General features: G+C 38.3%; 1 protein-coding gene across 1 annotated transcript in view; it reads right to left on the bottom strand.

The window, feature by feature from the left end:
* cyp26b1 (cytochrome P450, family 26, subfamily b, polypeptide 1) overlaps positions 1-21,700 on the bottom strand; it is a 38,469-nt gene extending 16,769 nt beyond the window's left edge. The window contains exons 1-2 of the mRNA XM_032582603.1: positions 20,577-21,700; positions 1,041-1,265 (exon numbers count right to left, since the gene is read on the bottom strand). Of these exons, the coding sequence (XP_032438494.1) occupies positions 1,041-1,265; positions 20,577-20,780 (429 nt within the window). The 5' untranslated portion in view covers positions 20,781-21,700. The remainder of the gene's footprint in view (positions 1-1,040; positions 1,266-20,576) is intronic.
* Positions 21,701-22,146: the final 446 nt, after the last annotated feature.

Genomic DNA, 22,146 nt, shown 5'->3' with positions numbered 1-22,146 from the left:
TTCAACAATAAATTCCTAATATTATGAAAATAAAACCGCAGTATTACCAGAATACAGTCATAATATAACGAGAAACGTGATTTTATACTTCTATCATTTTCAAAATAAAGAGAGCAAAAAAAAAAACTAGTATGAGAATGAAATCAAAATAAAATTAATTAATTTATAATACTGTGAGAATAAATTCACAATATTACCAGAATAAAGTAGAACGAATACAAAGTCAAAATTTCAAGTACAAATTAATATTATGATATTATGATATCATAATGAAATCATAAAACTATGAATAAAATCAATATTTCAAGAATAAATTGAGAAATAATGCACGAATAAAGTCGTAAAAATATGAGAATAAAGTTGCAATATTTTGATAATACAGTCATAATACTGCCAGAATAACGTCGCATTATTTCGACTTTATTTTCGTAAGACTATTCTCACATTATTGCTTTTTTTTTTTTTACAAGGAAGCTGCAGTAAAATGACAATAAAGTCATAAAATTTCAATAGTCATGATAGTGACATGAGAATACAGTCTACCTGTTGAGTAACTTTCACCATCGCCTCATAACTGTTTAAAAATAAAAATATTACTTTTCCTGAAAACTATGGATAAAACAGAAAAGGTCACAGTTTGGCAGTATTTCAAATATTTAAAACACAAAGAAACGAGTGGATAATTATCGATATTGACTGATATAATATGCTCATATTGTGATACGTTTTCCAGCCATATTGTCCAGTAATAGTAGAAAACTTGTGATAATGTGATTCGACCCGGATCTGAAAATGTGTCTTTCTTAACAGCCACATTCTGCGTCAATGTCGACATATTTTCCCACCTTTTTGTAAAAATTATTTATAAGACATCTAATATTTTAAGTTTCGCCTCCTTCAATTCACAAGTAAACCACATCTTCGTACTATTTCATTCATTCACGTGAATTGTCATCTGTGAACGAAGAGCTTTGAGCAACGTTTACTGCCAACGTTGTTGAGTTAAATTTCCGTGAAGGTGTTTCTTTCCGTGTCCTGACCTTCCTCCTCTTGCGGTGGATGTCTCCGATGCTGTTGGCCAGAGAGTTGGGTCCCAGCAGCGTTGACGTGCTCTGCGGCCAGTCCACCGTCACCAGCGTGTGCTCGCCCATCAGAACCTTCCGGACGTTTTCGGCCCCCGTCACTCGGATCAGAGGTCGGCCGAGCAGGTGGGTCTTGAACACGTTGCCGTATTTCTGCCTACGCGACGCGTGGAAGCCCGAACCCTGAGAGAGCAGAAGAACAGACGCCAAAAATGTTTATATTTTATTAGGAGAACATAAGAAACTAAAAGAAATTTAATAATCCAACGTTTAATTGGATTGAAGAAAAATTTTAACAAAATCACTGGTGTTACTTTCTATCATATTTCATAGTAAAGGTTTTTAGCTTAAAACCCCCTGAAATAACTTTTAGATAATAATCCATAAATTGTCTGAGCCACTCTTCAAAATGGGAAAGATGAGCACACTTCAGGAAAGCAGCTGGACACCAGAAGTTTTGCTGGATGATAAATTGTCCCAGAAGTTATCGCGATAAACAATAATATTGTTGATTTGAGACTATTTTCATAAAATATGCTGCTGATTGGTATAATAATAATAATAATAATAATAATAATAATAATAAGGCAAGAACACATTTTCAAAGATCAATAAACTTTAAATCTAATGAACATTCAACACTGGAACTGGAGGACATTTTAATTATCCAAGATAAATAAAACAACAAAAACAGCAAATAAAATGAATTAGTGCCTCTGTTCATTCATGTAATTTATCTTAAGAAGTGGTTCTATAGAAATGATGAAGCTAACATTAGCGTTAGTGTTGTCTGTGCTGCTGCAACATGTTTAGCATCGAGATGCTAGTTTAGCTTTGTTGAGCTGCTAACTACTTTTAGCACAACTTGAACACAGTAACAGGCTTCCCCACCATCCAATCAGATCGCATTTTGAAGCAGAAATTAACCCAGTTTGGACCAAGAAAAGCGAATTTGTTGTTGTTTGAGGATGTCGCTTGTGCATCAGATTTACTGCCGTACGAGAAACACGTTAATACAAACGTTCCACTAAGAAGTTTTGTACGTAAAACTAATTTTATAAATGTAACGTGGTGCCATTAATTAATCAAAATAAATAAAATACCGTTGCCCCCATTTCCTATTTTATTTTTTTTACCCTCATTGCGTTTCATCGGAGCGTGTTGGTTAATGGTAAACCCGCTCAGTCAGTTTTGGGGCTGACCCGACTGCATCGTTGACCTCCAAATGGTTGGGGTCGTGGCAGAGCGAGTGGGCGCCGACCCCAGAGCTGTAAACGGACTGTTTGAGCGAGAAGGACTTACATCCGCCTGAGAGCAGCTCAACGTGGCGCGCGCACACGCAGGACGTTCGCAGCGTAGCTAACATTCACGTGCAAATATTCACACGTACCGTAAACGCACACGCTTCCGACGCTCGCGTGTTCGGTTCCACGAACACACACACTCTGAATTCATGAATTAACAAAAAAGAAAAACATGCAGAGAAAACAAACATACACAAGCTCTGCTGCAAATTGCAGTGACAACACTAACTAGTTTTTAACCTACTGCTTTACTCAAGGGGATAAAGATAAATGCAACCATAAGAGAGTCACACTATTCATGTTTAGGTAAGCTTAAAGTTTACCTAAAAATTAATGTTATTTTCTGTAGATTTTTAATGTATCTTCAAACCTAGCAGAAGCTCTGTGTTTAATCTGCATTTATATTCTCTGCAACATGAAAATGAACGCAGAAATCAGTGTCTAACTTTAGCTGAGAGTTTATTTACCTCTGGCAGCAGCAGCAGCACTTTCAGTTTGTTTTTAAACGCGTGCGCCCGTGCAGCTTCGCCTCAAAGCGATGACTCAGCTTTCTGAACTGGAGCTCAGTTTTGCAGTAAAAGCTACGTGGATCATGATTTTCTCTTTTAAAAATGTAACATGTCAAAAATCAGAAACATTCCATCCTGTACCTGCAGTTTAAACTGGTTGTAGAGCCAAATTCAGACTTTCATAAGGTTTCTTGGAACATAGTATGTGTATTATCTTAAAGTTTCAAGAAATTTATTTGATATAAATGCTAGTTTGTGTCGTGTGTGAAAGTAATGAGGGTCAGAAAATGTACATGTGTTTGTTACTTAAAGCTTAATAAAGGACTAAGAACTGATCCCTGAGGTTCACCACATATAATTAGCCAATCTGTCACAATTAACTACAGAGCCAAACGTGAATATTTGGGATAGAATAAAACTGCTAAATTATTCATTTTAATGTTCTTTAATGTTGAAACAGCCAAGGAGGACGGTATCCAAATATTTATTCATATTTGTGACGTTTCGCTGATATTTCACGAGCAAAATATTATAGTTTTTATTGGATTACAGTTACAACTTTAGAGAGTTAGTTCAACAACACGTTGTAAAATCAACAAATAAAGACGAACGGTTGTCGCTGTCCCCACTGGGAAATTAACGCTCTTTGGTTTTTGTTTGTTGCTCTTTGTGAAGCTGAGGTTAATGACGGGATAACGATGAATGGGCTTTGATTACACCCAGATAAACATCACCTTTTACACCTTTAGGCCTTTTCAGCTGGGAGAACATAAAACTGTGATGCCACTGGCTGTCGCCTGAGGACGATTGAGCAACTCCTTCTGGAGACGACACCAGATTTATGGTTTGACATTTGAAGTTGTTGCGTAGAGTTCGTGTTACGACAAGTGAACGGTTGTGGCTTTACAAAACTTTTTGCTTTACAATAACCCTGTAAAGCACCGAAATGTCTACAAAAAGCTCAGAAATCATAATATTAAATGTTTTGGTGGTGGTATATACATTTTTAAATACATGTAGTATTGATATTCTTTAACACAAAAAAAATCCAATCTCTTATTTTACATTTTTTAATCTAACTCATCTGAAAAAATTTCTACATGATATCATGAGACACCATTTTCCTCACCTGATGTAAGAGCTGACAACTACAGTCCAATATTAGCAATAATCTAATATTTATTTCCTCTGACCAGATTTATTGCCATCTTATCTTTAAGTATTTCCAGTATTTCAATTGCTGCGCTTTCATCAAAGCTTTTATGCCCATTTTCAAGAAAGGGCTGGACAATAAATCAATAACAATATACATTGCCATAAACATGTGATCAGTATCAATAGATTATACATCTGATGGGATAATCAATATGTGGAGTATTCACTGAACTCCAATCCGGAACCACACAGCATTTTCTCATGGCTAGCTAAGCAAGATTGGTGGCATCAACCCATTCATTCTTTGGTTACCTAGCAACTCATTCAGTCTTTGGTTACCTAGCAACAACCTGTTGAGTAACTGGCGCAGCAGCAGTTTCAGGTTCCACCACTTTCCTTCATAACTGCTAAAAAATGAAAAACAATGGCGTGGAGTGAAAACTGTGGATAAAACAAATTGGCAATATAACTGATATTTAAAACAAAAAAACTAATCAATAATATTGATATCAACTGATATGAAACGTTTATATTGTGATGTTTTTCTTCCATGTCGTCAATGGTCAACAAGTAGCGGAAACAGAGAGTTGTAGAATAGAAATTTGAGCTTTCTGGCCTCATTTTTGTCAGTTAAATACTAAACACTTTATGAAACTTTGTTCCCAATATGCCATCCGTCCATTTTCTTACACTCTTGTCCCTTAGAGGTATCGGGAGGTGCTGGTTAGCATCTCCAGCTAACGTTCTGGGCGAGAGGCGGGTTCACGCTGGACAGGTCGCCAGTCCGTCGTAGGGCTTCCCAATATACAGTTATTCCTGTAAGATATCTTTAATTCCTGTTTTTTGGTCAAAATTAAGATTATTAGATGACAGTATGCAAGTTTATGGTTTGAACATGGTTTTATGCATCTGATTGGGTTTTTGAGGTTTTACCGTATTTACAATAAAACGTTTGGTGGCTCAGTTGTGCTTTAAGTGTCAGTGAAAACGCAGAAGCACTGATCAGCCTTCCTGCCCTCCAGCTCTTTCTCACCTTCCTGCGACGCACCTCACATCTTTCTCCACGTTGAGCTAAATTGAGCACAGATGCCTCTCCGTTTCATGTTGCTTAAAAAAAAAAAACTCTGAACACCAGACCTGCTTTTATAGAAGAAAAATGCTGCTAATTAGCTTATCCCCCAGCCCAGCGTAATGTCTGCGGGCGCGTTTGTTGTAATTGCGCTTAAGCTTCTTCAGATGTTAAGACCTCATTGTGAGGTGATGACAAAATGTTATTTACGCTGCGTGTTTACGCCAGGGTTTTTCTATAAAACTGTCTTGGATCTGACTTTTACGTCAAACGGCAAATTTGTAAATTTTACGGCCCTTCATCTGTCGTAGATTTATGCTTTGAGTTTGATTTCCCTCCATCTTTCAGGGTACAAACTGTTGACCTGAGCTGTTTTCCCAGCTCCTGTACACTTCCTCCTTCTGTGGCAAACACACACACACACACACATTTTGAGTAACGCAGACACACACCAGGTTGCCGGCTGGCCTCTGGAGCCCTGGGGGTGTGTGTGTGTTGGAGTGGGGTTGTTTTCCAAGCTACATTTTGCTGCCACATGGATGTAGAGTGGTTTAGTATGTCTGCCTGGCAGACCGGCCGACACACACACACACACACACACACGGTTTAATTCAAAGGGAGTTCCTCAGGCAGCCAGACAAGGCTCCCTTTCACACTCTCAGATACAACGTTAGATTGGAGCGATTGTGGGTGTGCGTATTATGTGCGTTTCTCCGCTCGGTTTGTCTTTCCACCGCCCTCTACCCACATATTTTTGAAACCGAAGGTTTTCATCTGTCATATTCTGCGCTGGGAAGTGGAAAAAAAGCACCAAAAAGTTGCCCTGAAATAATCCGTGCCAGGGGTGTGGTCTGGATGACATTTAGCTCGAAGGTGAGACGTGTCACTTCACCAAATTTTGGTAAAAAAAAAAAAACCCCCAAAAAACACACAACGCTTACATGTTCACACAAATAGAGAAACTCATGGAAAGTCATGACATAACGACTCACAAAACGCGGAAACGTCCAGCTTTTTTTTTTTTTTTTTTTACGCTGATTGCGAAGGCAGCGACACGGTTTCCCTCCAAACGTCAGTGAAGCGAGGGAATCTCTCCACTGTAAACACTCGATCCGTTTTCATAAAATAAACCTTCAAGAAACCAAAATTGCCGCCGCAACATTACGGCTGATTTTAACCGGCGAGGTCAGAGGCAGAAAACTCTGATGTGAGCTGAAAACCATAAAGAGGTTTTTCCTAATGATGGCAGGCAAAGAAATGTCAAAGCTTTTTTTTTTGTGGCTTTCTTTGTCGACATGTTGCTTAGCAACGAAGAGAAGTACACGCTGACGGTGGAGACACAAAACAGGATTTATACAACCTGATGGTTTTTTTAGCTCCGTAATTTTAAAATATTTCTCCAACTTTTTTGTTCTCTTTTCTTTGCTGTTCTGCCTTTTCAACAATATAAAACAATAAAAGTAGTTTCTCCGTTACGATCGTCTACGAGAGCGAAAACCAGCTGGAATCTTGACAGAACGCTGGCAAATATTATCTAAAACACATTGTTGTATTATGTTTATGTAAACATTGCATTTTTTGTCTTTTTTAAAACATAAATTTAAAGGAGTAGGTTGCATTTTTCTTAGACAAAAGCAAAAACTGAGATTTTAGTTATTTATTGCAATTTTTAAAATATATAATAGATTACAAATAAATAAACCCATCTATGTAATAACAATACAACGTTGTATGATTTTAATTATTTAAGTTGGAGCGTATATGTGCATATGGTAAAAAGTAGATATGAATTGTCTTTGTATAATTCACTTAAAATTCTTTGGTCAAACATTTTTAATTGTTGCATTTCTTCCCTCCTATTCTTCTATTATCGCCAAAATATTATTTAAAAAAAAATAAAACTATATTATTGGGACTGGCAGCCTTTTTGTGTTTTTTATTTATAAAAGTTTTTTATTTTACTATTAAAATAAATTACGTAACTTTAAATAACATTTATTTCACTTTCATTAACAGAAAATGCGGCGAATAAGTTTGATGAATTCAGGATTTCACCGTAAAGATTCACACTTTTAGAAAGAAACGCTGCTAAAATAAATTAACTTCAGATTAAAATCAGCATTGTGAACATGTTTCATTAAAAAATTAATATATTAATTATTGTAGCTTTATAGATTCAATGTTTAATGGATATTCCAAAGTTTAACATACGACTAACTTGAAATATCTTGGTAAACGACAATAATTTCCCAATTACATTTACCTTTGATGTAACAATAAACTGAAAAAAACAAAATATTTCCGGAGAAAATGTTTCACGCTTTTCCTCAGGTTCTGATCTCTTCTTTGAATATTCGAACGTCTGCTACCTGAAGTATTTTGACAGAAAAACTCCAATATAATTGATAAATAAATTAAAAGAAAGCGCATATGATGTTGCACTTCTGTATGAAAAAGAAAATCAAATATGGGCGCCACTAATTGTGTTTTTAAAGACTGCAAAATACATGCATGTCCTCCTTTGACATATTTTCCTCACAGCAGTGTGCAATAAAAAGAAAGGAATTCCAAATCCAGTTTTTCTTTGTAAAATGAAACACTTTCCCTCCATTTCCCTTGAGCTCCCGGCTAACTTTAAAGTGAGAATAAATCCGGCGCCGGTGGACTGAAACTGCACCCCGAGGCGTGGTTAAAGCCTGGTTACATCAGGTTTCTGTCCAGGTTAAAGCTTTCGCACTCTCACTAAAAGCCTTTTTTGTTTTTTATCTCTCAAGGCTGTTCTTGCAACCTGTGGCGTCCACCTTCACTGACTTCCTTTGATTTTTTCAATCTGATTTATTAGGGTGTTTTATAAAACCCTCAACAAACACGAGACAAAGAAGTGTCTCTCTGATGAATCTCCACACAAATAAAACCGCTTTGTTCCACGTTGGGGTTCTGAAATCAACAGAAACTTCCTGACCAGCTCCATCCCAGATATTCCCATCAAATATCCGAGTTTTCCTTGTTGCACACCAACAGACTCGCTCACGCCGTCCCGGCTCGCTAACCCGCCGGCCGAGCTAAAAATACCCCCGTCTGTACTGTTGGGGTTGGCCTGGGGGCGAACCTGGGCCGGGGCTTATAAATGTGCTCTTTGTAGCGCAGTGGAAATGTCCAACAAATGACTCTTTTATTAGGCCAAGACAAAAAAACACAGCTAATTATGTTTACTCAGATCACACACACACTCGTGTGCGAGGAGAGAGGGAGGAAAAGTTCAAATCTAAGGTACTAGAGAGACTCAAGCTGATAAGAAAACAGCAAAACAGAGTTAAAAACCTTCTGCTGTTTTTATTATATATGCGACTTACATTCGCTGAAATCATAGAGTTAAAAAATTACAACAATGTTAAATCCTAATCTTAACATTTCACAGAATCAATTGGTTCTTGCTTTTACTGTTTAGGATAATGAACTTCCTGGGATCCATCATCCATAAAAATCAACGGATGACAGATTTAACACACATAGCAATAAAAATTAATTATGTTTCATACAAAAAGTTGATGAATTCATAAAATATACAATAATTAAACGTTTCCGGGACTTTTGTTCTGCTTTAATTAGAGTTAACTTTCATGTTCCATGTTTTTATAGTGATATTATTTAAAATAAATGAATCAAATTGTTTTTTTGTAACCTCATCCTCTGTCGTCCTTCTGATTGGTCGTCCTTCATCGCCTGTTAAATCTGCGGTTAGCTGGTTGGCTAGCCAGTTGACGTTGGATTAAAAACGTCCAATCTAAGCCAATCAAAGGGGATGAAGGGCGAACGCCTGCGAGTTACGGTCTCTTCTCAAAATAATCCAACCGCAGGGTCGCTCCGCTCACCTTTTACTGAAAATATTTGATTTTGACCACAAAAGATATCGACATTTCTTAAAGTTTAAGGCTTTGAATTTCTTGGTCTCCTTCAAAGAACAAAAAAAAAAAGTTTATTTATCGAGACGCCTTGCCAGGAACATGTTCACCAGGATGAAGACCTGCCAAGGAGGCTCTTAAAAAATAAAATAAATAACATCTAAACAACTTTATGACTCAATACCTGGGACACACATCAACAAAAAACATCTGAAAGATGTTAAAATATTCAGCATATATTCTGTCAAATTCAGCAAATAAAATATCAATGTTAACTTGCTTTCTGTTCTAATTTACTGTTTACCGATATTTGCTGAAATACAACTCTACATGTTCTCTTGCCTCACATTCAGATCAACCATATTTTCACAAAAAAGTAACGACAATTAAATGCTATTTCACAAATCAAACTGATGGAAACTGATGTTGTATGAGTTTCAGCTGAACGACGGGTCACCAAACATCACATTTCCCCCAAACTTCGGCAAACAAACTTGACAATAATTGGGTTTTAAAAAAAGCACAACTTATAACGGGAAAAACGTCTCGTTCTGAGTAAAAGAATTTAATTTTTATTTACGTAAAACAAGCTTGTATATCTCAATGAAAAGCTACTTTTGTGTTAGTTTTGTCAAATTTCAAGTGTACTAAGATAGAAATTAGACAAAGATACTTGATAAAATTTGGTGTTTTCTAACTGTTTCTAATAATTACTGTGCTGGTGTGAAATTCTACCTGGAAAAATAAAATAAGATCTAACTTTATTTTAGTTTTTGTTTGAGAGAACTACTGGAAGAAAACTACCCTTAAATTAAATTTTAATTAATTTGCCGTATAGCTTTTGAAGCTGTCATGTTTGCAATAATTGTAAACGCAAAAAGCCAAAACCAACTTAATACGGAAAAAAAGTAGCAGCTTCTTAATCTACACTTAAGAATTTACTTAAGATAAGTTGCAATATCTTGCTGAAAATATAATTTTAAGTTAATTTTGCCTAATTTCAAGTGTAGTAAAATAGAAACTAAACAAATATACTTGGTAAAATGTTGTGTTTCTACAATATGTTACTAATCTAGTGTGAAACTCCATCTGAAAGTGAACAAAACCAAGACGGGACTACAAAAGATTTGATTTGATTTTTGTTTGTTTTTGCAGTTTATTTCTCTTTTGGTATGAAAATCCAACTGAAAGTCACAAAAAAACACTCATTTAGAAGTCAGACTACGGCACATTTATTTATTCTTTCGCTATAAAAATCAGATTGTTTTCAAAGATTTGGCGTCAGGTGAACTATTGAGATCGAGATGTTTGTCGGCGACCGAACAGGTGAGTGAAAGTCGGAAAACGTTTTCACAGAAATCGCAGGAACCGAACTCCTTCGAAAGCCACGAGGCTTAACTGGCAGGTAGATCCAAAGCCGGCGATCTCCACGGTTACATCTAAAATAAAGGTTAAAAATGAAAAAGTGAAACGGCAGCGAGAGCGGAGGAGAACAAGAGGGAGGAAACGAGGTCAAAGGCACCGAGGGAATTCCTCGTCTCCTTTCAGCCGTCAATCATTCAGCCGGTGCCAGAGATACCGAGGATCCAGTGTGAGGGCTTTTATGTGTGAGTGATTGTGTGTTTGAATGGTGCGATAGGTCCTCGACTTGACAATGAACCCCGTCCCTTTGCGGTCACGCCACCGCATCAGGGAGACCGGAGGGAGGAAGAGGAGGAGGAACAAGATGAGAGAAAGCGAAGAGGGAAGGAAACCGAAGAGAGGTAGAGGAGGGGGGGAGCGAAGAGCCAAAAACGGAGGCAGAGAAAGCAGGCGCAGAGCGTGGCACTGCAGGCAGAGGAGGGATGGGTTCTCGTTTTTTTAAACAGGACGGATTAAACGGGGGGAGCAGGAGGTTTTAGATGGTTCAGCCAGAAAACACGAAGAATGGCGAAGGAGCGGGAGAGACACGGAGGGGGAGGCAGGGTGGCCCCTGACCCGGGGACATTATAGAAAGGGAGATTATGGTTGTTCAAAACTCTCTAAGCGCTAACCCCAGGACCCCAGCTAATACCCCGACACACACACACACACACACACACACCCACACACACAGAGGTATCCCTGCCTCAATACAAACAGAGCGGATCTCAGATATATACACACTGAAAAAACACAACATCTTGTCCCTTTTTGATCTGTTTTTTTTAATATCTAAGTATGTTTGAAATAAGACAAAACTACTAGATGACCTTTAATCAGCGTTCTAACAAAATGTTTTAAATTGGAAAAGTGTCTTGTTATAAGTGAACATAATCTGCCAATGGAACTGGAACGTTTTCACCAATATTAAGGAATAATTATTGATCTACAATAAGCTCCTATTTATTGGAGGAAAGTTACTGTAAGTTAGTTTTGTCTCATTTCAATTGTACCCAAATATTTGCACTACAAAACTAGACCAGAATACTTGGTAATATTTTGGGTTGTTTTTTTTACAGTGCAGTAGCTTTATGGTTTTGTTGCACATCCAACTAAAACCAGCTGTTATTAATCTTGTTTTGTTCCTCTCTTATCTTTTTCTCACAAGGGCCAATTAAAAAAATAACAATTTTAGGAATTAAAAATGTTATTTGTTATGTGTTTTCCAGACATATAGTGCTATTTTGTAGCACAAAACCTTGTGCCGCCTTCAGGAAGTCGTCACAAAACCGCTCATCTATTAACACTTTATCAACGTTTTTACCAGTGTTTCACTGAGAAGTAGCTGCTACAATGAGCTCAGCAGATGCGTAGTTCCACCAGGTGTTTGCTAATTGCTGCTGGCTAGTCTGAAGGAGCTGCTCTGTGAGGGAGAAGCTTAGAAACTGCAGCTCTGAGGAGGAGCTGTGCCTTGAAGGAGGGGCTACGTCCACCTGCGTTTTGCACAGCTGAATGGTTGCCATGGAGATTAAAAAATTCACAAAGGTGCATGGAAGAACCAAGGGAACAGTCCAGGTACATTATTGATGTAACATTATAACGTGACGTAAAACCAATTTTATCAATTAATCGTATTGAATCAATTATTGAAACATTCTTCAACTAATTTAGTTGTCGATTAATCGTTAACTAGCACATACAGACTCAAAAAAGGCCATTTATTTAAAAAAAACAAACATTGAGAGCAGTAATGAATGGCTGAAGACACAAAACGCCAGGAAGACACTTTGACTTTTGTCTTTCATCTACATTCGTCCACTCATAAAAAGCATAAAGACACCATCAGATATACAACCGGTCCCGTTTGGGCCACTTTAATCCAACTCTAGTTTGAGATGCGAACCAAACATGCGACTCTGGTCCGCCTACAAACCTCGGTCTTGGTTCAGTTGAAATTAACTCTGGTGCGGTTCATATGTATATGTGAACACCAACCGGACTGTAGAATGCTCCAAAACCAGATATTGGACTATAGTGCAGTGCATTCTGGGTAAATAAAACCAAAACAAACGTGAGAATCTTGTGCTAGTGGGATAAATAGTTTGTAGACTTTCTGTTTTTTAACAAAATCAGCTAAAATCTGACGTTTTTGTTCACATTTCGTGAAGAAGAAAATTGCGCTCATGTCTTCTTCAGAGGTTTTTGTGTTGTTTCCTAGAGTGGCTCTTTTTGCAGCGCCACCACAGGCAAGGAGGGGAACTGTTTTTTTCACCACATCAGCTAAAAATGTAACAAACGTTGCAATTTCAGTCCCCAATCGAACCAAGTCTATTGGACTATCAGGCGTGAGGAAACCTTTAGACCAGTTATCTACATTTCAGAAACAACTAAATATCTAATTTAATAGCATAAACCCCATGTAGCTAAAGTCAAAGTGATGGGAAAATTTCAGCATGAGTCTTTTTTTAGGCGTATTTGTGGTCATTTTGTTGACCGAAGGACCGAAAGACACCCGCTTTATCCTTTAAGCTTTTCACACGCAAAGTTTGTAAGCGATAAAAGTGCAGCCACCTCTCTTTCACACACCTACACACTCACTTGATGAGGGGAGGGGGATTAACACTGGCCTCTATAGTCGGCCAGGACAAGAGTGTTGAAGGAGGGAGCAGTGTGTTCTCGGGGTGAAAGAAGGGGCAGAGGAGACCGCTGCCAGAACCTCACGCTAATCTACTAGAGGAGGACAGCGAGGTCGCATGGACCTAGAGACGGACAGAAGTGGCTTAAACGTATAGATTTAACACTTTCTGTCACAAACCAGCGATCCAGTGGACAAGTTTGGCATTAGGATAACTGATAACGTGGGAAAATGAGGATAAAAACATAGACGACCGGGGTAAAAAGTCACATTTAGAGAATCGGATTGTGAGGCGACAGGAAAATCTTTTAAAAACACTCACATGTTGGAGAGACTGACAAATTCGTAACGAAAGATCGGAAACAACGCAAAACCAATCGAGCGACGGAAGTAACGGTAACGCATTGAGAATACGACAGAATTTCAACGTTTACACACGAATGTTATCTTTTGGATGTGTGTTTTGACAAAAACTACAAAAAAAGTTGGATAGGACGCTTGGGAAGTTTACGTGACGGCTGAAGAAGAGTCCCTGGAGGTTTGGGGATCCTGCCCTGAATGTTAACACGCGAAGGGACGGCCCTCGATGCCCGTTTCATGAGCTACGTACCTCTACACTAGAAAAACACAAACTAACCAGTTCCCTGATCCGCTCAGATTTAAAACTGTCATTTATTTCCAGACCCAAATGTTTTAAAAATCTTTTAATTAGTCGATTTTTGGTCCAGTTTTGAATAAATATGTAAAAAATTTACAGCAGATATTTGTGAAATGTCAGACTTTTAATTATTCAGTTCCAAAAAGAACCCAAAGCTAAAGGAAAATGTATAAAATGTGCTTTTCCACTGAGTCAGTGGTTTACAAATGACCTGATGAATTTACTCTAAGAAACACTGGAAGTTTAGGCTTCAGATGATGAACTCTGAACCCAAAGCCGTCTTCATTTTACATGAAAACAGCATAAAACGTAAACTTTTCGGAGCTAATTCAGATGTTTATCACATCAGCAACAGGACAAGAAATAACGTCTGGAACGAACATTTTTTTTTAACAAGATTATTATCAAAACGATAAAAACCTTGAATAAAAAAACCCAGTTTCACTGTATTTACTTTAAAATTTCTAACAGAAATATACATTAATCTTTCTTTGTAACAGAAATGTAGCTGTAAAATAATAAATGTTGATTATTAGTTGTTTTTACTGTACTTATACTTTATTTTTATACATAAAATATAGAACAAATTTCCACTAAAGTAAGTTTCTTCAGATATTTATTAGGCGTAATATTTTATCTCTTTGTTCTTTGTTTCATAGAGTAACATAATTATAATATTTATATTGGCTGGTTACTTAGTCAGGCTACCTGCTCTGGTAGCTTCACTAACGTTACGTTTTGAATTGTAATAAATAGTTTGTTGTTTTTTTCAGGTGAAATATTTCCAAACAGCCAACTTTCTCCTGTTTTGAAAGTAAGGAATAAGTTTATTTTAGTCAGTTTGGTCTCTAATTAAAATGATTCTAAAGGTTTTATGTAAATTTTTTTTAACTTTTTTGTTTGTTTTGAACAGCAGCTCTGCTAAACATCGGTGCCCTTTAACACCAGTAGATGCTTCAGATTATAAACATATTTCCAAGCTCCATTTTCTCTGTAAATAACGTTCCAGGCCTGGAAGACAAAAACAAATTCTAACTTTTCCAGCCTGTAGAAGTAAATGTGGATTCTGCATCATCATGCATTATGTTTTGTGGATGTTTTATGACTTCATGTGATTCCTGCCTTGGGTTTTTGTGTGCATAACCGCAGTCATACAGCACACAGCGAGCTGCACCGCAGTAATGGAAAATACTATAGATGAAGCCACCGGGCCTCACAATGCTCGCTCTGTCTGAGCCGCTTAAAGGCACAACCCTCTGAAAACCTCTGAACAAGTCATGGATTTTTGGGGGTTTTGTCATGACTGTTGGTACAGTAGAGACTTTGTGGTTTTTCTGAAGAACAGAAAATATGTTTTAACAGTTTGTTATTTCATGTATTCACTGTCGAACCAAGCTGATTTTCATTTCCACCAGATGAGAGTCAGTATTTGGGTTCAAATATCTAAAAATCCTATAAAAATGCTTTAATGTTAATCTGATGTTACGTTTTTAATACAATGAGACACTATAGTGCTATATTACTTCAAATAGGTTCAACAATAATAATTTGAACTGAAATTAAACTTCATTTTGGGACTGAAAAACTCTTTTAATCCTTTTCTCTTTATGTGTTTACATGACTGTAACTCCTGAATGTAGGATAAATATTAATCTGTTCATCAGGAGTTTTAAAATACAATCTAGAGATCAGGAAAACCTTCATGATTCAACTCAGGAAATAAATAAAACTTCTGACATCCACTACTGGTGGAACATTTACTAATAATTCAAATATGAAGAAGTCTAGTTGTCAATATTTTGTCATTTTTTTTAACATTCATGGCATATTTTAATTTGTTGACCATTTCTGTTTCTTCAGAAACTTTTAAATCCCCTGTTAGTTTAGTCCCGACATCAGCCAGAGCTGTTTATCCGACCTGTTTATGCAAAAAATCAACAACAACAGATAAAAAATGGTCTGGGCCGCCCCCGGACTTTAAGCCACCCTGGGCAGTGATCCATGTCAGCCATATCTGAAACCACAAATGGTTATTTAATACATTTTAGCATATGACGTATTTAAAATTTGAATTAAACTTTTAGCTTAGTGACATTTTTTCAATGTTTTTATACTTTATCCTAGAACCAAAATAGTTTCTGATTCTTTATCACTGATCAGCTCAATAATTTAACTTGAAGTGAAATAAAAAATTTGACTCCAAACGTATGATTAGGATCATGATTACAATCTTATTTTTATAAGGATTTACAAAAAGCTTAAAAAAAAAAAAACATGTAAACTCATAAGATGTTTAGATATGACTTTGAACTGTAGCTTGGACTCAATTTATCTTTAAGAAGATTTAAATAGCAAGAAAGCATAAAAAAAATAAATAAATCAAAAGTGTCTAAAAATAATCCAAGATGCTTGATTTTTAAAAATGACTCCCTGACGTTTGGTGTAGAGCTGATGGAGCAGGTGCAGGATACGTTTGGTTTATCCTGCACACTATAATTTACACTTCATCGCCGTAAATCAGACGGGATTAGAGGCTGGCAGAAAGATGGATGATAGATTAAAAGCTGTCGCTGTTGCAGTTTATGTATAAAATGGTAAAAAATACATATCTTTAAAAAAATATGGAGCGTTTTTGCACATTAGTGACACCTTGTGGAAGCAGAAAGTATTTACTGTAAATTTTCTTTGAACTGATTAATCAGAAACTGTTTCAGGAAATGATTATACTCTTTAAATGTTTTTATATTACCATTAGATTCCTAAGTGCGCCCCCTGTTGGTGGGAAAAATTAATTAATGATCAAAATCAGGCATTTTGAAAATCAAAAACAGTTTTTGATTAACGAAACATGAGTTTTGAACTTTAATAAATTGGTTTTAATGGGAGTGTGTTTGATATTTATTTATTGAAATACCAAAACAATTAAAAGACATTTTGTCCAAATTAAAGGTGGCGATATTAAAGTTTTATCACGATATTTTGTGCTATTATTGTGATAATGATAAAAGTGACAATAAGAACGATTTACTACTTCTCTTGAGAAACATGGCCACTGTAATACTTTTTTAATACACCAGTCACTAAATAGTCTGATTTGTATCATTAAACTGCAAACACTAACTACATTTAATCATATTTTCAAATCAATCAATATTTGTTGAACAAACAGTAGAAAAATACAGTAAAACTAACAATACGGATATTTAATGATGATTATTAATTGAAATTTACAATAAATCAGAAATTTACAATAAATCAATTCTTTTCATGATAAGAAATGTATCACAATACGATAAAAACTCACCTCTAGTCCTAATGCATTTGTATTATTTTCTTTTTATATATAATTGCAAAAACTGTTGTATTGTTATCTGCTATATAAACTAAACACACATTATTTTTCCAGGTTTATTAAATGCTAACAATGCCTGTTAGTAAAATCCGCCGGATGCTTTGGGTGCCTGTTATAAATAAAATAAATTAAATTAAAAGAAAAATCTAGATGAATAGTTTGTGTTGCACCTTACATTTTCCATTTTTGAAAGGAAAAGTAGAAATTTCCGCCTAACATTGTTTGTAAATCTGGATCTGCATGCTAGCCAAACTTAGGCTAGTCTTGGCCGCCCTGAATCATTCCGAGGGCCGAAAATGGCCCCCTGACCGCACTTTGTATTTGATGTAATCACATCTGGAATGGTCTAAACAGTTGTTATTTCTTCTTGCTGTTTTGTGTGCATAAATCTGCCGGTGTAGGTAAGTGATTCTCTGCTCTGTGTGTGTCCTCCCTCAGTAGCTCTCCTAGCTTGGCACCGTCCATTCAGAAAGCTCCGGCTCCTAATGAGAGCAGACAGATCCTTGGCAGAGCGGCCGCGCCGCTATTTCTAACTGCAGATCGCTTTAAAATGGATCAGCCACAGAAATATGTAGCTGTGTGTGTGTCGGGGCAAAAATATATACACTGTACACACACGTTTAGACACTTAAGTGTTTATGTTGGAGTCCTGAATGAGGTGCCAGGGGACGCCAGGCGAGAGCGCGGCAGAACAAAAGAGGATGTGAGTTGAGAAAAGAAAATAATCTCGAACCGGTCGATTTGTATCGAGAGAAATTTAAGGCCCCTGCTGTTACCTCGGGACGCGCGGCTACAGAGCCGCCACTTGTTCATTGATGTAAACAAACACCCCGCTGTAATTCTTCATAGCGAGTTTCAGCTCAATGTTTTTGCCGCCCGGTGCACAAATGAGCTATTTTGGTTCTCCGTTAACCCGCTAGCAGTGCTGGTTTTGGCTGAAAAGCTCAGCAGAAACCAAACAAATACGGATAGAAAATAACTGCTGGGACATAAGAGTTCGCAAAGAGCAAGAACGGGACCAAAACATGGGAAATCCTGAGCTAAAATGACCCGGTTGGGTCAAAGAATATCACTAAACTCTAACGCAAAAATATGTAATTACTACTTTAAAAACTTGTATCTGCTGCCCCCATGTGGCCGAAATTAATAGTAGTAACAAAAAAGCTCTACCATTGCTAAAATCAGACATTTATACATTTTATTCTTAAAAATACATTTGTAATCTTGAGAGAATCACTTATTGTGAACTTAATGGGAGTCTAGCGCCCCCTGCAGGGAGAAACAGAGCGAACAACTTAACTGTAGAAAGTATAAAAGCCTTTGTTGTAACAACACAACCTTGGGACGAACTAGAATCACTGCACTTCCTGTTTTAAACAGTAGGTGTCAGTACTGAGTTACTACCACTTTTAGATACCTTTTCAAATCTTTAAAGATTCTTCAGTTTTGTTCTCATTTTTTGGCTAATCTTGTTCATACTAATGTTTGTAAGCTGCTGCAGTCGAGTTCTACAATCTTACAAACAAAAAAAATCCACATTTTATACATTATAAATAGATTAAAAGCTGCTGAGTTATATTCACTTTTGAGTAATTCTTACTCTGGTTGTGTTTCTGCTCTGACTTGGTTAATTGTTTCTACAGCAACACCTGCTGCCCAAGAAGGAAACTGCAGCAACTGTTGCATCTAAATTTTACGATTTACACCAGGATCCAATGTAGCAAAACTACCTTCTGGGACCAAATTTTAGTATTTTCCCAAAGCAAAATCGAAACTTTCAACAATAATTTACTCACAAAAACAACCATGTCCAGCAGTTGGACTCCCACAAATGAGCAAACAGACTCTGGTCCATCCACAGTCACAGTCTTTGTTTTGTAACGATCCATATTGGTTGTTCTTATATGCTAACATTAACGACTAAAGTAGGTTTCTAACAACTCCAAACTCAAAGAACTGCATAGCTGTTTAAGAAAACTTTATTTCAAGAACCTTTAACAAAGCTAATTGTTAAATTAGCTTTGGTCGGTTGTTTATATAAAAGTTGTTGATTATTCACACAGGAAATGAAGGTTGGAGGCGGTGCGACACCAATTGTGTTCTTGTGTGAAACAAGTAGGTATATTTTGCATTTTTACACAATTTATCTTTTTTTTTTTTACATAATCTGTTCTCAGTTGCTGTTTCAAACCAGAGATATCGTCTCCTATCTGAATGAGTTGTTATCAGTTTCTGTGTAAATAACGACTGAAAGGTTCCCACAAACCACTTTTACATTTTTGATGTTAGAGTTTTATATGTTTGGTTTCAGCCTCCAGCTTCATCTAATCTGGATTTATACTAAATAAAGACCCAAAGAAATTAATCGGCTGCAGGTGCTAATAATCTCACTTTACAAAATCCTGACCTTCCGGTGTTGGAGGAAAGCCTCTGAGCTTCACAACAACAACGCGCCACGGAACCGCTCTAAAAAAAAAAAACATTTTGAAACAGAATACACTCTTCCAACCATCTTTAGTTGAAAACAAAAATCGGTATTTTGCAGGAACTCAAGGCTGATCGGTGCATCTCTTATTTCACCTCAAGAAAAAAAAAGAAAGAAAAGTCTCCTGCAGAACCAGCGCCGCAGCCAACAATCTGGACTTTTCCACACTTTTCCAGCGCGTTTCGGAGACATTTGGACCTCATAAGCGCAGACACTCTCAGCCTCCTCCATCAGACTGACATACAAGCCCCCCTCTCCCTCCCGTCGCCGCTCCATAAACTTGGCCGTGGTCCTCGGCTGCATTCCGGGAACGCGTCTCCCCTCTCTCTCCCTCTCTCTCTCTCTTCACTCTCTTTCGGTGTCAGATGTTGCACCGACGGGAGCACCGCGAGTTCAAACCCCGCACGCTGCCGACGTGCCTCCGCGCGTCCCGGTGAACTTCGCTCATCATTATGTCTCCGACTGCTATTATTACAAATGCCCCCCTCCTCCTCCATCTCTCTTTCTGTTCGCTCTGATCGGCTTTGCGGCTGGAGGCAAAGGATGCTCCAGCTCTGTAAAGTTGGGATTTTGGAGGATGGAGCTGCAGAAACTCACCATCTCCATTTAAACACATTCCTGCCCTTTGAATCTGATGCATCTTTTAACATGACTCCAGCTACAAACTTGACAAATTGGAGAAAACTCCAACAACAACAAAAATCCACTTTTTAAGTCAAACTTCGCAACTGATGTGATTAATGCGTTTATCAGCATGAGTCCAGCTACAAACTTCACAAACTGGCGGAATCTCCAACAAATATCAACCTTTCAGCCAAACTCGGGCTAATTTCAAACTTTTAAGAGTAGTTTGAACTTTTCTGACTCGGGTTATAGTGAAAAACTTAGGGGGGGAAATCAGACTAACTCATCAGTAACTGGATAACTTCACTAATTCTGACCAAATGGAAAAGTGTAAAACGCAAAGTTCCCTCTGACCGGGTCGGATAGTGAATGAAATGATCCCATCCGGGTCCAGGCTTACCTGCAGCAGCCAGTGGCAGGTCTCTCCGATGAAGGGGAAGCCCATGGAGCCTTTGGGCATCGGCAGCTTGCAGTTCTTGTCCCGGGTGGCCGTCCACCGGAGCTGCCAGAGCTGCTGGGAGACGGCGACCAGCAGCGCCATGGACACCAGGCAGGCGGCCAGCGTGGCCAGAGCCGAGATCAAGTCGAAGCTGTCGAACAGCATGATGAGGAGGATGACGAAGATGTTCAAAAAAAAAAAAAAAAAAAGTCTGGGTCACAAGTTTTTGTTGATTATTTCCTTGTGCGTAAAAAGCGCAGCGCCGATTTACGCACTCCAAACGCTCCTGGCGCGGGTTGGTTTTCTTTTTTTTCCTTTTTGCTTTGGGAATGAATGAACTGCGGAGGTGTGATATGGATTATGTTCTCTTTTTCTGTTTGTTTTCTGGCGTCTCCAGAGCGCAAATCGCGGTTGGCTGAGTGGAGGAGACGCAGCAACAGGTGACGCTTTAATCTCAAACCTTCAGAGGAAAAAACAAAAATGAAATCACCGAAAGTCAGTTTGCTTTAATGATTTAAACATGTGGGGCTGGACGCGCACCTGGCTGGGGACGCTGCTGGTGTTTGAAAGTTCATTTTTGTGAGTTTCTGGGTTAAAAAATTGGAGGTATAAAGTAAAAAAAATTTTTTAAATGTCTGGAAATTTGAGACAAATATTAATAATGATATTAAAAAACAAGTGGAAAAAGTGAAGCCAAGCCTGGAGCCAAGAAAAATGTAAACTTTTTTCTTTTTAAAACTGCTGGACTGGGATGGAAAAAGTTGCTTTAAATGCGGGGAAACTCTTCCAGGAACCGCGTGATTCAGATCCAAAACTCTCTTTTTGAAAAAAGAAAAATCTGTATATTTTAAAAAGTTTACGCGCCTCAGTGAGTTGCAGTTGGAGATGTTTAAGATCCTTGAAGCTGCAGTGACGCGCAGGAGATGCTCCGTCCTGCTGCTGCTCTCCGTCTGCCGTCCTCTCTCCTTTCTGCGCACCTTTCCGTCTCTCCGAGCGCGTCTCTCTCTCTCTGCTGGCTGCACACACAAGTCACCCTCAGTGCGTGAGTGTGTGTGCGCAAAGAGTGTGTGTGCGTCCAGCCAGAGGCACCAATGAGTGTTTATATAGTGTGGAGGCAACTGGAAGGCGAATAGGCGGCCAAGGGCTCCCGTCGCCCCCCTCCAGCCCCAGACTCCCCTCCCATCTTCCCTCCTCCACCTCTGCTCCACCTCTCTCAGCTCCCGGAGAACCCCCACCCCTCCCCTCAGAAACAGGAGGAGGAGGGGTGCGCTGTAAAGTGAGCAGCAAGCGGCGTAAGAGGAGAGGAGGAGAGGCTCGTGCTGGAGCTGGCGCAGCGCCAGCGGCTGAGGCGGGAGGAGAAGCTGGGCTCCGTGCGGGACGTGCGCTCTCCTCATCCTTCTTGTGCTCCACAGACGGTCACCTGCGGCCGAAAACTCGCAGCGCAGACTGGCGCAGAAAGTGGGTTTGCGCTGCTAGAGGGGGCGCCACAAGTTGGTGTGTAAAATCAATTAATCACATGATCAATTAAAAT

Source organism: Xiphophorus hellerii, chromosome 14 (genome assembly GCF_003331165.1).
Source record: "Xiphophorus hellerii strain 12219 chromosome 14, Xiphophorus_hellerii-4.1, whole genome shotgun sequence".
NCBI classification, from domain to species: Eukaryota; Metazoa; Chordata; class Actinopteri; order Cyprinodontiformes; family Poeciliidae; genus Xiphophorus; species Xiphophorus hellerii.
Note: the sequence above shows the minus strand (reverse complement) of the source record. Positions and strands in the feature narration are given on the sequence as shown.